Below are 14323 nucleotides of genomic sequence, written 5' to 3'. Positions count from 1 at the left end.
CTCCCGACAGTGAGATGCCGCCTTTCTCAACACTCTGCTTCTGCTGTTGGCTCCCACATCAGTCTCTTCTCCTCCAGGGCCCCTTTCCTGTGCTCGCTTCAAGACTATGCTGGGACCTGGCATGGCTGCTTAATCAAAGGTGCATGTTAATAAAGATATTTCCAAAGAGCTCTGGCTCTATGAAAAGAGCCACCGTGAAGATAACAGGACCATTTCAAGCCCTGCGTGGGCGTGAGCGAAGCTGTGAGTGCTGGCCACAAAGCTGGCCAGTGCAGAGCAGCCCACCCTCAGAACCACGGCGTGTACTGGGCGCTCACTGGATCACAGGCCCATCTAACCATCCCAACACACCGGTCCACGCCAAAGACCCAAGAAAGCACACAGTTGTCCCGCAGGTGCCAGCACCGTCAAGTTTATTCTGTGAAATAAGGCAAAGGTACAAATAACTCAGCAGAGACCAGATATAGTTAAGAGACCTTTCACAAGAAAAGATATTTAGCGACAACTGTATTCTCAAGAATTCTTGGATTATAAACTCCACTGCTTCAGCCCTTACAAAATCACATACAGCAAGGAAAATTTAATTTTTAAGAGCCTCATGACATGTTTCCAGTAAAGCAAAGCAAGTCAGTAGGAAAGTCAGTTTCACTTGACACTTGGGTGGATCTTTCCTTCAGCTGGCACAGACGGAGGCTGCTGAGTATCCCAACAGGACTGCCCAATTCTTTTAACACTCTCAAGTTTGAATTTGGCCATCCAAATTCAGTTTCTTTGCACTGACTGCAAAGAAAAAGCTATTCTTATTCTAACGATGGAAAAAGCAGGCACTCCTGGCCTCGTGTTGGCTTCTCCTACATAACCTAGTTCGTGTATGCGGCAGACAGGGTCTCTGGGGGTGCCTGTCCTGCTCCAGCAGGACCCCCACGTCCTCCTACAGGCAAGGATGCTGAAAACACAACAGTCCATCTTTCTGGCATTTAATTGACTGTGACATAATTTTATATTTTCCAAAAAAATTTCCTAATTAACTATTAAAAATGTAGTAGCCCAAATCATCAAGCCATGATTTGTACTGGTCTAGTTTGTATTTGTGTAATCTGCTTTTCTCCCGGACAAACAATGTTGGTAACAATCCTCTCTGTTCTCTGGGGTGGGGGTTGGGAGGGTCTCAGCAGGCAGCTACCACATGGAGCTTTCTTGTAGTTTCAATTTCCCCCTCATTTTAAAACTGTCAGAAAGTTATAAATTCAATGGTGGTTTCTGCCAAGTGGCTCAGACAACATTATAGAAATTTTTATAATCTTACTTCAAGTATAGAAATGATTAGATTAACATAATAGTAAATAAAAATAAACACAAGTTCTAGCTCATTTCTGGTGCTACGAGACATCACAGCACCTGCTTTAAATGCAGTGGTAGAGGCAACCCAGTCTAAGCACCACGGAAATCGGCTGTTCAGGAGAACGCAGTGTGCCTTGGTTTACCATGAGGAGCCCTGGTCAGTCAGTCACCAAGTCCTGGTTCCTGGAGGAGGAGGAAGAGGGGCAGGCTCTGGGCCAGGCGTCTCAGTACTTGAATTACTGAGTGTGTCCACGGTGTTTCCACAGAACCCTACATCACACCCAGAAGGTTCGAGAAACTGGTGCTGTAAGCTGTAGGCTCCCACGGAACACACTGAACACAGCTTTGCAGCCTCACACATGAAACAGGAAAACCAGAAGAGTGACTGCTGGTGGCTGACTCCCGCCTTTTCAATCAAAACTTCTCCTTTGACTCCACTTCAAAGTGAACTAGTCTAAACTCCGTTTCAGAAATGAGTATTCTAAATTGGTTTTTACATAAAAGTACTTGGGTGACTAAGTTGGTTGGTAGAGATGGTAAATACACCCGAAGACAATAAAGTGCACCTGCACATCATTTGACATAACAGACCCAGGAGCCGCTGACACTGGCATAGAAGCCTCAATACGAAAAGCACCTAATTAGGTAAAACGAGAAAAACCTTAGCTGAAAAGCCACAATTTTTCAGTACATCATAAGGACAAATAACCTTTATTTAAGGCTACTATTAATTAGGAGACTTTATAGCTCAATTCTGTGTAGGAGAAAGGAAACCACTCTTCTGGAAGGCACTGCCTGGCTTAACTGTGCACGAGACTCTCTAAGTGCAGCGCCCAGGAGGCGCCTGGCTCCCGGCTGCACCTTCCTCTTTCTGGCTGTGGCACACTGCTCAGAGTGGAGCCTGTCACGGCGCTCCCACCGTCTGCTCAGTCCACGGTGTGGCAGATCTCCTTGACCTTCTGGTTGAACTCTTCGGGCTGATCTGCATACACATAGTGGCCTGCCCCGAGGATAGCCTGGAAGGAAGAGCCACGCCTGTGAGTGAGGCAGCAGCTAAGCAACAGCTCCAGAACCAAAGCTGCACTGCACTCTCAGAGATGACGTGCGACACAGCTGAAAACCTCTGCCGATCTCAATCAAAAAGCTTTGAGATAAACATCTTAACCGATTCCACCGTGCAAGAGCCAACAGAATGCACTCTCAGCTGTGGGCTAACGCAGGAGCCAATACAAAACTGTGCCCTGTGCTGGGAGGTGAGTGTGAGTCCCCTCAGTGTCTCCAGAGAGACTGGGAAGGCCCTCAGAAAGGTGGCCCACTGCTGGGACACGGAGTGTCAAGGCTCACACCCGCCCACATCCCCGATGAATGGCTGAGTGGAGTCCAGACCGGGAAGCCCAGGGAGGCCACACTCACTATTGTCTTCACGTAGGACTTCGGCCGCAGGGACTGGATGCTGCTGCCAGAGTTGCCATCTATGCAGGAGCGGGCGCCGAAGATGACGGTCACGGGAATGTCGGGGTGCAAGCCGCCAATCCGCAGCAGCATGGGCCGCTTCGCCCACCCGTATGGAATCGTCATGTTTTTGAAGGCAGTCTCACCACTGTTGAGACAGGGAGAAACACACTGTGATCTGCGGGCCACAGCACACTCATCCTTAGCCTGCCCGGCATAAGGAACACATTCGACTTTTGACCAATTTACGAGATAACGGACAGGGGAAACCCACGCATTACTGTCATTAGGTAAACGGCTGCAGAATAACGCAATAATTCCGTTTTCTTCCAGTTCAACTAAGAAGTGAAGCTGGGAGGAGTGGGTGCTCTGAGGAAGCCCCGAGGAGCTGCTGAACAAATCCAGGCAGACAGGAGCTCTGAGCAAGCAGCGGGACAGTCACACAGCACCAGGCTCCTCGACCCGCCGAGAACCTACCCTGCTCTAGCCCACTGCTGCTGCAGCGCCGTCTGCCCAGGGAGGCTGTGGCCTGTGGCCATGCCTAAGTGTGCGTCTGCTGAGGTAGTGTGCAGCACACCACTGTGCCATCCCTGGCCTACCGACACCAGACTGTCAATGCCAGGACTGGCAGTGGCGCAGCCCACAACTGCCGAGGCAGAGCCTTCACCTGAGCTCAGGGGTCACCGTGCTCGTATCCCGGGCTGCCTTCAAACTCCTGAACCACTGCTGACACACCGCAAACCACAGATCTGACCCCCTCCTGAGGCTCCTCCTAGAACTCAGGCCTTGGCCCTCTGGCTTTCTACTGCTACCCTGCGCCTGGTACCTATGAGGCCAATTTAGAAACCATACGTTTGCTCCCCTTGCCTTTCCTGGCTGCCTGCCCTTGTTTGAGTGCTCTCTCTCCCCCTCTGGTCCTGAAGGTCACAAGCAGAATGCTGCCTCGCTCTCCCTGCTGCAGCCCTCACCACTGAAGCTGTTTCTTACACAGATGCGCAGATGCCAGGAGCTGCTCAGTAAGGAAGGCCGTAGCTGCCAAGAGAACTGAAGACTGCAGCACAGCCTTTTCACACAGACACGTGTGCAGAGACGCCCGTACGCAGACCACTTCCTGTGTTTAGCTGGCACTCCCTTTGTTGTGAAGCCTTCACACTCAGGTTGGGAAATAAGCCTAAAGGAAAATTCTTTTCCCTTTCAACTAGACCCCCTCTTTGAGGTTCCTAAACCTAGCCAGCCTCAGATTAGACACAGACGTTTAGGGGAAGAAACTGTATCTTATTTGCCAGGCCATTCAGAAAACACAATGCTTACACACGGTCACTTTATGAATGGTCAGAGAATTTGTAGTGGAAATATGTCTTTTTAATGTATTTACCAATAAACACAGAGAAAACTTTGAAGCACAAACAGTGAACTTAACCCCACAGTTTTGTAGACACAGCTGGGCAGCTGCACATATGAACTCACGGCAGTTGTGGCAGCTCACAAGACCTGCACAAGCTCACACAAGACGAATCCCAATATGGAGAGGGGAGGCGCCTGACGCCCTGCCTGTCTGGGGAGCCACGGGCAACCGACAGCTCCCAGGAAAGGGAGATCCGGCGTCTCTAAGCGTGGTCCCTGGCAGACCGACCACCTCCCCGAGAGGGCCACGCACCCGGAATATGAGCAGCACCCACCGTGCTTGATGGGTTAACTGAGTAGGGAGGAGGGACAGTCACGGGAGGAGTTGGGGAGAGGTGAATATGGAAGACCTAACACACATGAGAAGCCTCACCTTGGGGTCTGGACGTTGCAGTGGTAGATGTACTCTGTCACAGTGTCGTCTTCAAACATAGACGAGTACTTCCGTTTGAAGTCGGGCCTTAAACGCTGTACTAGACTTAACCCTGTTTGACAGAAAATCAAAACACACATCTTCTAAGTCATAACTTAATAAGAAATAGTGTTTGCTTTTATAGCAAGTGCCATATGCACAAACATCCACATGTCTCAAACATGAACTGCAGGCTGGAAGCTGCAAAGCCCCGAGGACAGGTGAAGTGAGGACTGAGGGTTCTCGCCCTGGGCTTGCAGCTGTGCTTTAGAAGCTCTAGCTACCATAACATCCCAGAACTTGTTTTTGTAGAATAAGATGTTAAGTGCGGTCAGTGAACAGAGCAGCCTAACACAGTCATCTTGTTGGTGTGTATTCTTCTCCTTCCAGAACAACACACTAACAATGTTAGGGTCCAAGTAGGCAAACTAGGATATTTAAATTTTTCCTCTATGATAGAATAAATATAAAATAAACCCAGAACTTCTGTTTAGGAACTCAGATATTCCCTCCTGACTCACACGGATGGGACAAGGCATCAAGGACAACAGGAAGAGGAGAAGATGTGTCTTGTAGGCACAATTGTTTCTTCTAGGGTCCCAGACATAGGCCAGGATAATGGTACACACCTTCGCTGCTGCCACTCAGATAAAGACAGGTGGATCTGGTAACTTTGAGGTCAGCCTGGTCTACACTTTGGGTTCCAGGCCAGCTAGGGCTACACAGTGAGACCCTGTCTCAAGCTGAGAATCACCATCACCAGAGGCGCAGAAACAAACGCCAACACCACTAAGGAAGCGCCTACAAAGTGCTAGAGCCACCCACGCCAAGCTGCTCGTTAGGGAGCTAATAAAAGGCCTCAGGGTTGAAGCCATTTATCAGACATTCAGGTATTTACTGCTGAAAACAACATGGCCTGGACCGTCATCTCCTGAGTGAACAGGGAAGGAAGCTCCTGCGGCTACCTGCTAAGACGCTGTAGCTGACAGTCTAAACACGAATACTCAGAATAAACAAACCCTCAGGGCAAGTAATCAGGAGTCCCAAAACGTTCATGCCAAGGATGCTTTCCTCTTCCGTCAGCTGGCACAAGGGAAGAAAGAAGAAATCTGAGTTTGGAGCGCCGGTCAGCTCCACAGTCACTCCCTCAGCTTTGCAACCTTCTCCTCAGCTCTCACCAGTAGCTGCACACTCTCAGAGGTCAGCAGATGTTAGCACTTCACGCTTCACTCCTGCCCGTATTGGACACTGCATTCACTTGGAATTTAGGGTGCCCAGCATCTCCCTCTGTCTGTTTTGATCATTACCTGTAATGTTTTATAATATAAAAGCACCTCTGAAGGAAAGTGATTGGCTTCATCTTGTTATTCAGCCTGACACCTACTAAGGCCTGTCAGGAAAAATGAGCTCGGATTTGTTTATGACCCTGACTAGCAGTGGTGATCAGAAAACCCAGATGGTCCCTGTTTGTGATGCTTCAACTTAGGACTGCAGAGAGGCAAAAGTTGTTCGTGAAGATCCTATTTTGAATGTTGACGGTTTCCTGGCCTGACATGTGGCCGTGATCTTCTTGAGCGGCTGGGCGCTGTCCTGCTGCTCTGTAAGCTGACGATGGCTCTAATGGGTGCAGCCCTCTTGCAGCCCAGTGAGAAGCACGTGCCCCTCTGCTGTGTACGGACACTCTTCTTTCCCAGGATGTGAACACTCACCAAAGGGCCCTGCGATCCTGAGGCCAGCCAAGGGGTTAAAGGGAGTCAGGGCTGCCCCCAGGGCTCTGATCCAAACTGGAATTGGCCTCTCTTGATCAGCAAGATCTGGTCGCTCAGGGAAACCCCACGGCTCTACTAAGATGAGGTGACTGACCCTGTTGAGGAAAAGCAGATTCAGGGCATTTGGCAAATGTACCCTTGAAGCGTAAATCGCTAACAGTGGACTGAACCTTTTAGAGAGAAGACGAACTGTTAATCAGGCCAAACCCGCTTTTGTCATACCAACTTCACACGGAAACGATCTGAGGGGTTTATGGTAAAGAGAAGACTTTGCTTATATGTAAACTTGGGTAGCTAAAGACATACCAAAGTAGAATATAGAACTATTTCCTGACAGGAAAAGACAAAGGAGAGGAGGAAAGCAAGGAAGAGGAGAGGGTTCTCTGAAGATGACTCTAGCACTGTCCACTCAGAAGAACCCGCTGCCTCTCAAGACTGACACTGCTCAAAGGACGAGACATGAACACCACACTCATGAAACGGCCACAAACACCAGCAGCAGTTAATCTGTGAGACAATAACTGTAACCTTTTAAGGCAAGTTAGGATTCCCCACAAACATGATAATACTATATCCTGTTCTAAGAAAGCATGGTTTGGTTTGGGAGTCTGGGCTATGGGGAAAGGAGTGTGTCTATTTCCTCCACCCATGCTATCATGGTATACCAGCCACACAGTCTTCCGAATCCATTCCCAAAAGTTCTTTACCAGCCAACGTCTTTAGTCCAACTTCAGACAAATAGTTGTTACACCAGTAAGAGGTGTAATTCTGTCTTCTAAAACTTATCCTGATTAAGAAGACTCAGAACTGTACATTGCGTCCAGGTAATAATTACCAGGCATAATCTCTTCTATTCATCATAAAGATGGTGATTATGCACCACCCCACCCCTGACAAAAAGCATTTGACTGTGACTGCAGTCACCCAGTGCCAGGCGAACGTCCAGAGTGAGCGACAGTCGCAGTGAGTCCACATGGTTTCATTCCTCCCATGGAAATCTGCCTTATTATCTGCCAGCACATGTAAGGATGAGAAACAATTTGGTATTTTTTTTTCCCAAGCACACAGCTTCAAAACATAGTCCCAGAACAGCGCTCGGGACCGCTCATCAGCGGGGAGGAAGCTGACACACAGCGGACACACAGCGGACACGCGCCAGCTGCAGCGCTGCTCATGAGGAACAAGGCTGACCCTACTTCCCACTCTCGGATGCTCACAGAGGCCACCAAGCCACCGTGCAGGTCTCCAGCTCCACAGCAACCCTCAGCCAGTGCAAACACTGTCTTCCAGGCTGTACAGCCCTGAGACCTTTGGCGGGGCAGAACTATGGTTTGGAGGCAGTTATATGTCACAGGATGGTTGAGCACACCTGGTGTTTTCAAGCCTGAACAATTTTAATATGTTTTAATGGTGTATGAGAAAAAGACCGGAAATACATTTTTTCGTGAAAACAAAATGGCAGGCTCCTTTAAATTCAGAGAGTGGGGAAGACAGGCCAGAGGTAGGAGTAGAAGTGATGGAAGGGCCACATTACTGAAAAGAATACACATCCATGGAAAGAAGCAGCTAGCAATATTCACTACTGACACCTCCTAAACAAAGAAATGAACTCTTGATTTAAATAACCCACTAATACCTGATGGGCAAGTCTCACCTGGCTCCAGTAAGGGAACTGTTGCTTTTGCTTGTCTTGATTAATTTTCAAAATATTATACGTCTGGAAAACGCCAGCTCATTACACTGTGCAAAGTACATGAACTAGGATGAGGAATCTTTTTCTTTGTTTTTGGAAAGTAGTAAATTGACCCAGGGTTGTTCAAGTCTGCCTTCAGGACCCAGAGTGGCCAAGGCGGCAGATGCTCAGTAAGCCTGCAGTCTGGTTTTGGGCACCGATCATACTGCTGCTTGTTAGGATAAAATTCCAGAAGTCATTACAGAGGTTTACTTTCAATCAAATGTTCTATTTTGAATTGAAAAATACAACAAGCGTGAGCATTGTTTTAGAATATGTATGTATAACATATACATATATGTTTTATAACACTTGTAGCAAAAAAGTTTGAAAACAAATTTTCAAAGCCTCCAACATGAGACATGCAGCTAGACAGCATCCACTTTAGCCGCATGTAAAAGCCTCCCAAGATGACCTCCTGGCCCTCACCGTGAGCCTCCTGAACGTAGCCCACGCAGAGCACTTGGTACTCTATGGCAAGCGTCCAGGAAGCACAGCTGTCACAGCGAGTCTAGTGTGCAGGGGCCTCACTGAGGAATTTTAGTTTTAGCTCTTTTCTTTTGGAGACACTATGTAGTCTGGGCAGCTTCAGCTCTGTGGTGCTCCTCCTGCCCTTCTGCCTCCCGAGAGCTAAGGTTATACACGGCCCCACCGGGACAGGCCTGGCAGCTCACTTGTAGGTAGGAATGGGTCTGAGAAGACAGCAGAGCTGAGCCATCCTATCAGACCTCTTCCCCAAGAACTAGCAATTCAACCACAGGGTAACAGAGGCAGAGGGGCAGGAGTAAACGGACAGCCGTCAGTTCTAAAACAACAGGGTATTCTCCATGGCAGTCAGCGTGGAGTGCGCAGCACACACAGCGCTCACTCCAAGGGCAAAGCAATGTGTCCTCCCCACAGTAATGTGCCGGATGAGACAGTGCTCGAGCTAAACGAGCAGGTGACTACATCCACTTGACTTTTATAGCAGGCAGCCAGCTGCCAGCTAGAGCACAACCAGAACAATCAACCCCAGAACTAAACAGCACCAGGAACTGTACAGGGCCTCCCTGAAACAAGGAAAGAACAAGGAAGACGACCAGGAAGAGCTCCAGTCCCTACGGAGGAGCCTCCTCCAACTGCAGGCAGCCCCGGGGCTTCCTGTTAGCCCACAGCACTGGGAGAAGGGAGGACCTGAACCCAGCGGCGCTCCTCCAGCTCCAGGCGAAGGGCATCAGTTGGGACTGACTTCTGAGTACACAACAGAAGCTGTGCATAGATATGATTCTCCAGCTCACGGGAGACACCAAGTGCCCAGCTCCAACCACGACGAGGCTTCCCCGCAACAGGTACACTGTCCTTATCATGACCCGGATATGTGGAAACCCAGTTATTTTGAAATTCACCTGTGTCTAATTTTATGAGTTAACAAATACAATTACGCCAGCATGGTGGCACACACCTTTGATCACAGGAGGCAGAGGCCGACAGATCTCTTTGAGTTCAAGACCAGCTTGGTTGATGCGGCCAGCTCCAGGACTCAAAACCAAATTCACCCCAAGTAACGTAACTTGAGTTAGAAAAAAAAAAAGACCAGAAGGCTATACTCTTGAGTATCCGACACTGTGGAGTGGGAAGAGGAACTTAGACGGCTGGCAATTGACACATCCTCACATCCGCTCGGGACACTGCGCAGAGCTCGTGGCCCCACGGTGCTCTGGCTTTACTTCCACACTAGGCACAAACTCATAACAAAATATCTGAAATGGGGTCCACCTCATGAGGATCAGCTGTTGCTCTTCTCTCCCACAGATGGGTTTTAAACATTCACCGAGTTCTTCAGAGCATTCCACTACTGCAAATGAAAATTTCACCAACTAATTTAATTTCTAACGAGCAGCCAGCTGGAAGGGGTTAAGAGTTTAAATGCAGAGGTTGGTGGCCACAGTCTGCTCCACAGCCTCACCCAGAGATGCCACGGCACACGGTGACAGCTGCCTAAACAACACTGCTGTCCTGACTGTGTTTCTTCTCTTTCCCACAAGTATCACCGAGTTCTCACTATGAGTAGGGTGCAATCAAAGACTAGCCTTAAAATGCCCACTAAGAAAAGAAAGTTTTGTTTTGTTTAGTGAACAGGTCTTTTTGTTGACAAGAACGGCACTGTCAAGCACATAAGGAACTTTGAATTCACCAGAAAACTCTGGTAGAAAGGCTGAAGTTTGCACACCAAATCTGTGGAGAAAAGGAGCTGCAGCAGAGACAAAACACAGCACACTGAACGGAGTTGCCCAGTGCTGTGCGGACCACGGGCCTGCACCGGGCAACAGGGTGGCCTCCTGGTGAGTTTGGACAGTCTGAAAATGACCATGGCATGCCTCACCCACAACCATCACCCACAACCCACGATCTCACCGATAGGAAAATCCACCAGCAACACAAAAACACCAATATCCCTCTCTTCTGTACAGAGAAGGCCCAACACAGAGCTAACTTTTATTTTCTTTGGACCTAAGCGTGACCTTCACTAGAACAGTCATATCATAGCAAACAGTACAAAGACGTAGACGGATTCTCAAGCAAAACACCCACTAATTAATGAACTGAAAACAGCTCTGGCTGCACGCGGTGGGATAAGTCTACAATCCCAGCTTTCGGGGAGAAAAAGGCATGAGGTCGAAGTTCAAGGCGAGCATGGGCTACATAGTAAGTTAGAAGTAAGATCCTGTCTCAGAAACAGTCATCTCTTTAAAGGCCTGTAATGCAGGAGTTTGGAGAATGATATGGTCAGAAACCACGGAAGGTGCACTCTGGAGGAAACTAAAGGTCAGAGCGCACATGACTTGCTCAGTCACAGAGGTCTCGCCTGCTTCCCATTATAACTTGCTATAATTTAGTGGAAAGTGGAAAAGCCTGCTGCATCCAAAGGTTTAATTATAATAGTAAAAATACGCAGTAAGACCACGGTATTTCTGCGGTGGCCTAAAGTCAGACATTAGGCCTTTAATCTCAACACTAGGGACACAGAGGCAAGGCAGACCTCTGATAACTGGAGGCCATCATGGTCTACACAGGGAGTCCCAGGATGGTCAGAACAGCACAGTGAGACTGTCTCAAAAAGCTTACACATTAGATCTGGTATAATCGTGAGGAACAAGTATTACGTCCTCTATCAAATTTATCAACATACAGTACATGTAAGAAGAAAATCTGATTTCATTCTGTTCGCTATCAGACTGGCTGCCAGCTGTGGTCATCTGTGTCGGGTGTGGTCAGGCTCCGAGTAACTACCAAGAGCGGGAAGGGAGACTACACTTGGCTGCCCCTCCCCTCCTCTCCGGCCGACACTTACCTCGCTGGGTACTTCAGGGAGTAGGCCGCAGCCAGGAACCCTCCCAGGTTGTGTCCGAGCAGGATCATTTCGTCCAGCCCGAGAGCACATCTCCACTCTTCAATGGATTCCACAAACTGATTCTCCACTTCTTCTGCGTCGCCGTTAAACCTAGGTCTACTACTTCTTCCAAAGCCCAAGAGGTCAAAGGCATAGACAGGCCTGTCGGTGCTGAGATCTTCAAAGTTCAGGGCCCAAAGTCCAAGACCTCCTCCAAACCCATGGAGGAGGACAAGCGGCGTCTTACTAGAAATGTTGTGTGAGAACATCAGTGTCCATATTCTGTTTCCATTAGATATGCGAACAGGCTCTTTCTTGTAAGTGCAGGGGACACCTGGTGAAAACAGAGAGCACACCACTCAGTTTCACGGCCTCTGAGTACTCTTAGAGCAGACGTTTATCAGCCCCTAAGGGAGTATACACCTGACTGAAGTCAGCAAATCTAAATGACCATGCTTTGTAGCCACGTGGGAAGACTTACCTTAGACAAGCCTCAAGTATCTGTGGTCAAAGTCTTTGGCAAGTCATGTGACCTCCTGACTTCCTTCTACTCTAGCAGGTTGATATTACATGCCTAGAACTGGAGAAGAGCTTAGTGGTCACTGAAGCCATTACTGTACAGTCTCTAGCGTTGCAGATAAACAAAAGAATAGCATCTCGACTTTGCAGAGCACTTGACAAAGGAGCATTTGAGACTGATGTCACACGTGAGAAAGTCGTGGACAGTCATCAGAACGTGGGGAAGGGTTGCTCACGCACTAAACACACACCTGTAAGTTACAGCATCTTAGCGCTTAGCAGAGAAGAGAGACCACCTCATGACCAGGCCATCTGAGTTCAAGCAATCGGCCAGAAAATAAAAATCACAGTTTTGTAGATCAAAACCCTTGTGTTCAAAATGCCATAAAACTTAATACTCTAATCCCCTCAAATTGACCAAAGATAAAACTAAAGCTGATTTACATGAAATTATCAACTGAATAGCTACACTCTAAGGAATGTCCTTAATTATCTGTGCATTCTCATGTGCAACAGACGAATTCAAGGAGCCACATGTTTCTTCCCTTTAGTCAAAGAACCAACCTTAGGTTTTGTATACATGGTGGCAACAGAGAGAAAGGCAGCATTCATTTGGATTTTTAATACATGTCCTGCCCTTAATTGGAAAGAAATTCCCCCACTTAGAAAAGGAACTGATCCAGGACTTGCAACAAGCCACATCTCCTCAGCTTTTCAACCAGGCCTGAGAAGGCCATAAAAACAATGTGTAACATGCAGCAGAATGCTTTCTGGACGTTTGGCCTGTGCTCTTGCCTGACACAGCAGGGCCAGTTCCCAGTCAGACGTCAGCACACATGCTGGGCAGCTAGCATCTTTAATAAATCTCCTACCAGAAGCTTTTCATTTTGGTAAACCACAGTGAAAATTCTGCTAGTTTTATAGAGAGCGATATTATCAGGAACACAGAATAGAAATTCATTTTTGTGTTAAAATCCACACAAGCGGGCTAAGTCCTCATTCCTAAGAATGTACCCGGTCACTGGCTCCGGAATTACCAAAGGTACAAACAAGAAGGTTCACGGGTGGCACAGACCCCGACACACAGGTGTTGACAGACACCAGCAGAAACATCAAATAGTCCCAGGAAGCCCTCCTTTACCTCCTTCTGGTGATTCTATCACTAGAAAAAACTGTAAAGGCCAGAAGTTTGGAAGAAAAACAACAGGCCGCCATGCCAACATGGACGTAAAGAATGGCACAGTCAAAGGGAACGCAAAGGAGCAGCACAGAAAGGAGGCTGAGCAAGGCAACTTGCCCAAGAGCTGGCACAGCCAGCAGCAGGTCTGGGCCAGCTTACTGGTCTAGTCTAGATCCTGGTCCGCTAAGACTGAACACTAAGAATCTTCTCTCACGTATACAGTCTGGGTACACGGCAGGGTCGTTAACACTAGTATTGCAGCTTTATCTGCCATTCATTCAAAAGATTTTATTTAGTTGCATACATTGCGAGTCTGTGCATGTGAGTGGGCGCGCGCCCGCGTGCGTACATGAGTGCGTGTGTGTACCTCAGTACCGTTGTCCGTGGAGGCTGGAGGTCCGTGGAGCTGAAGCTACAGGTGGCTGAGTGCTGAAACTAAGCCCCTGCCCTCGGCAATAACATACACGCTCCTAAGCGAGCCAGCCCTCCCGTCCCCGGTCTGCCTGCTTACTGTCTTGATGAGTGCCACAGTTCGTTTTACAAGGCGAGTACGCAAAGGTGAATCTAAGACTCCAGCCCATTAGCAAGTCTGCACCCGTGAAAACGCCCCTAAATACGTTTTCTGGCAAGTAGCCAAGGTTTTCACAAGTGTACTATTTTAACATGGATGGTCTATTATTGTCCAATAAATTAATGTTAAGTTTTTTCAATACAATTTTAATCCTGGTAAGAAAAACCAATAACTATGATCTATAAACAAAGCTCTCTGGGATCTACGACTTTAAGAGTTTAACAGGGATCCAAGACTCCAAAACAATCACTGCCCCTCCCCCGCTGTGCCACACCTGACAGAGAAGAGCAAGAAGGCTCTTCTGCCATCGGCTGACAGTTTCAGATCAGTGCCATGCAGACGGCCATTTTTGTAACCAATTCACGAAACTTACAAGAGGAAAACCTTACATTTTAACATTTTCTCTTCAGCTTCTTTAAGGTGTGATGTAGACGTTGGACACCAGGTAGGAAGCCACCCTGTGAGCCATCCTGACCTACAACACCAAAACAAAATGCAAATAGGTGAGGTCATGCTCTTCTCAACTCTAGCTACTACAACCTGAAAAGCTTTGGCAGAGCCCCCCCCCCCCCC

General features: G+C 48.2%; 1 protein-coding gene across 3 annotated transcripts in view; it reads right to left on the bottom strand.

Moving 5' to 3' along the window:
* Nucleotides 1–396: 396 nt before the first annotated feature.
* Abhd5 (abhydrolase domain containing 5, lysophosphatidic acid acyltransferase) overlaps nt 397–14323 on the bottom strand; it is a 23280-nt gene continuing 9353 nt past the window's right edge. Inside the window, exons 2-7 of one of the 3 annotated variants that reach the window (XM_055601747.1) lie at nt 14140–14225; nt 11442–11814; nt 6319–6473; nt 4571–4682; nt 2755–2941; nt 397–2357 (exon numbers count right to left, since the gene is read on the bottom strand). In XM_055601747.1, the coding sequence (XP_055457722.1) occupies nt 2268–2357; nt 2755–2941; nt 4571–4682; nt 6319–6473; nt 11442–11814; nt 14140–14225 (1003 nt within the window). In that variant the 3' untranslated portion in view covers nt 397–2267. The remainder of the gene's footprint in view (nt 2358–2754; nt 2942–4570; nt 4683–6318; nt 6474–11441; nt 11815–14139; nt 14226–14323) is intronic. The other 2 variants (XM_055601748.1, XM_055601746.1) reach the window with 2 other exon arrangements.

Source organism: Psammomys obesus, unplaced genomic scaffold, assembly GCF_907164565.1.
Source record: "Psammomys obesus unplaced genomic scaffold, mPsaObe1.curated_primary_1811, whole genome shotgun sequence".
NCBI lineage: Eukaryota > Metazoa > Chordata > Mammalia > Rodentia > Muridae > Psammomys > Psammomys obesus.
Note: the sequence above shows the minus strand (reverse complement) of the source record. Positions and strands in the feature narration are given on the sequence as shown.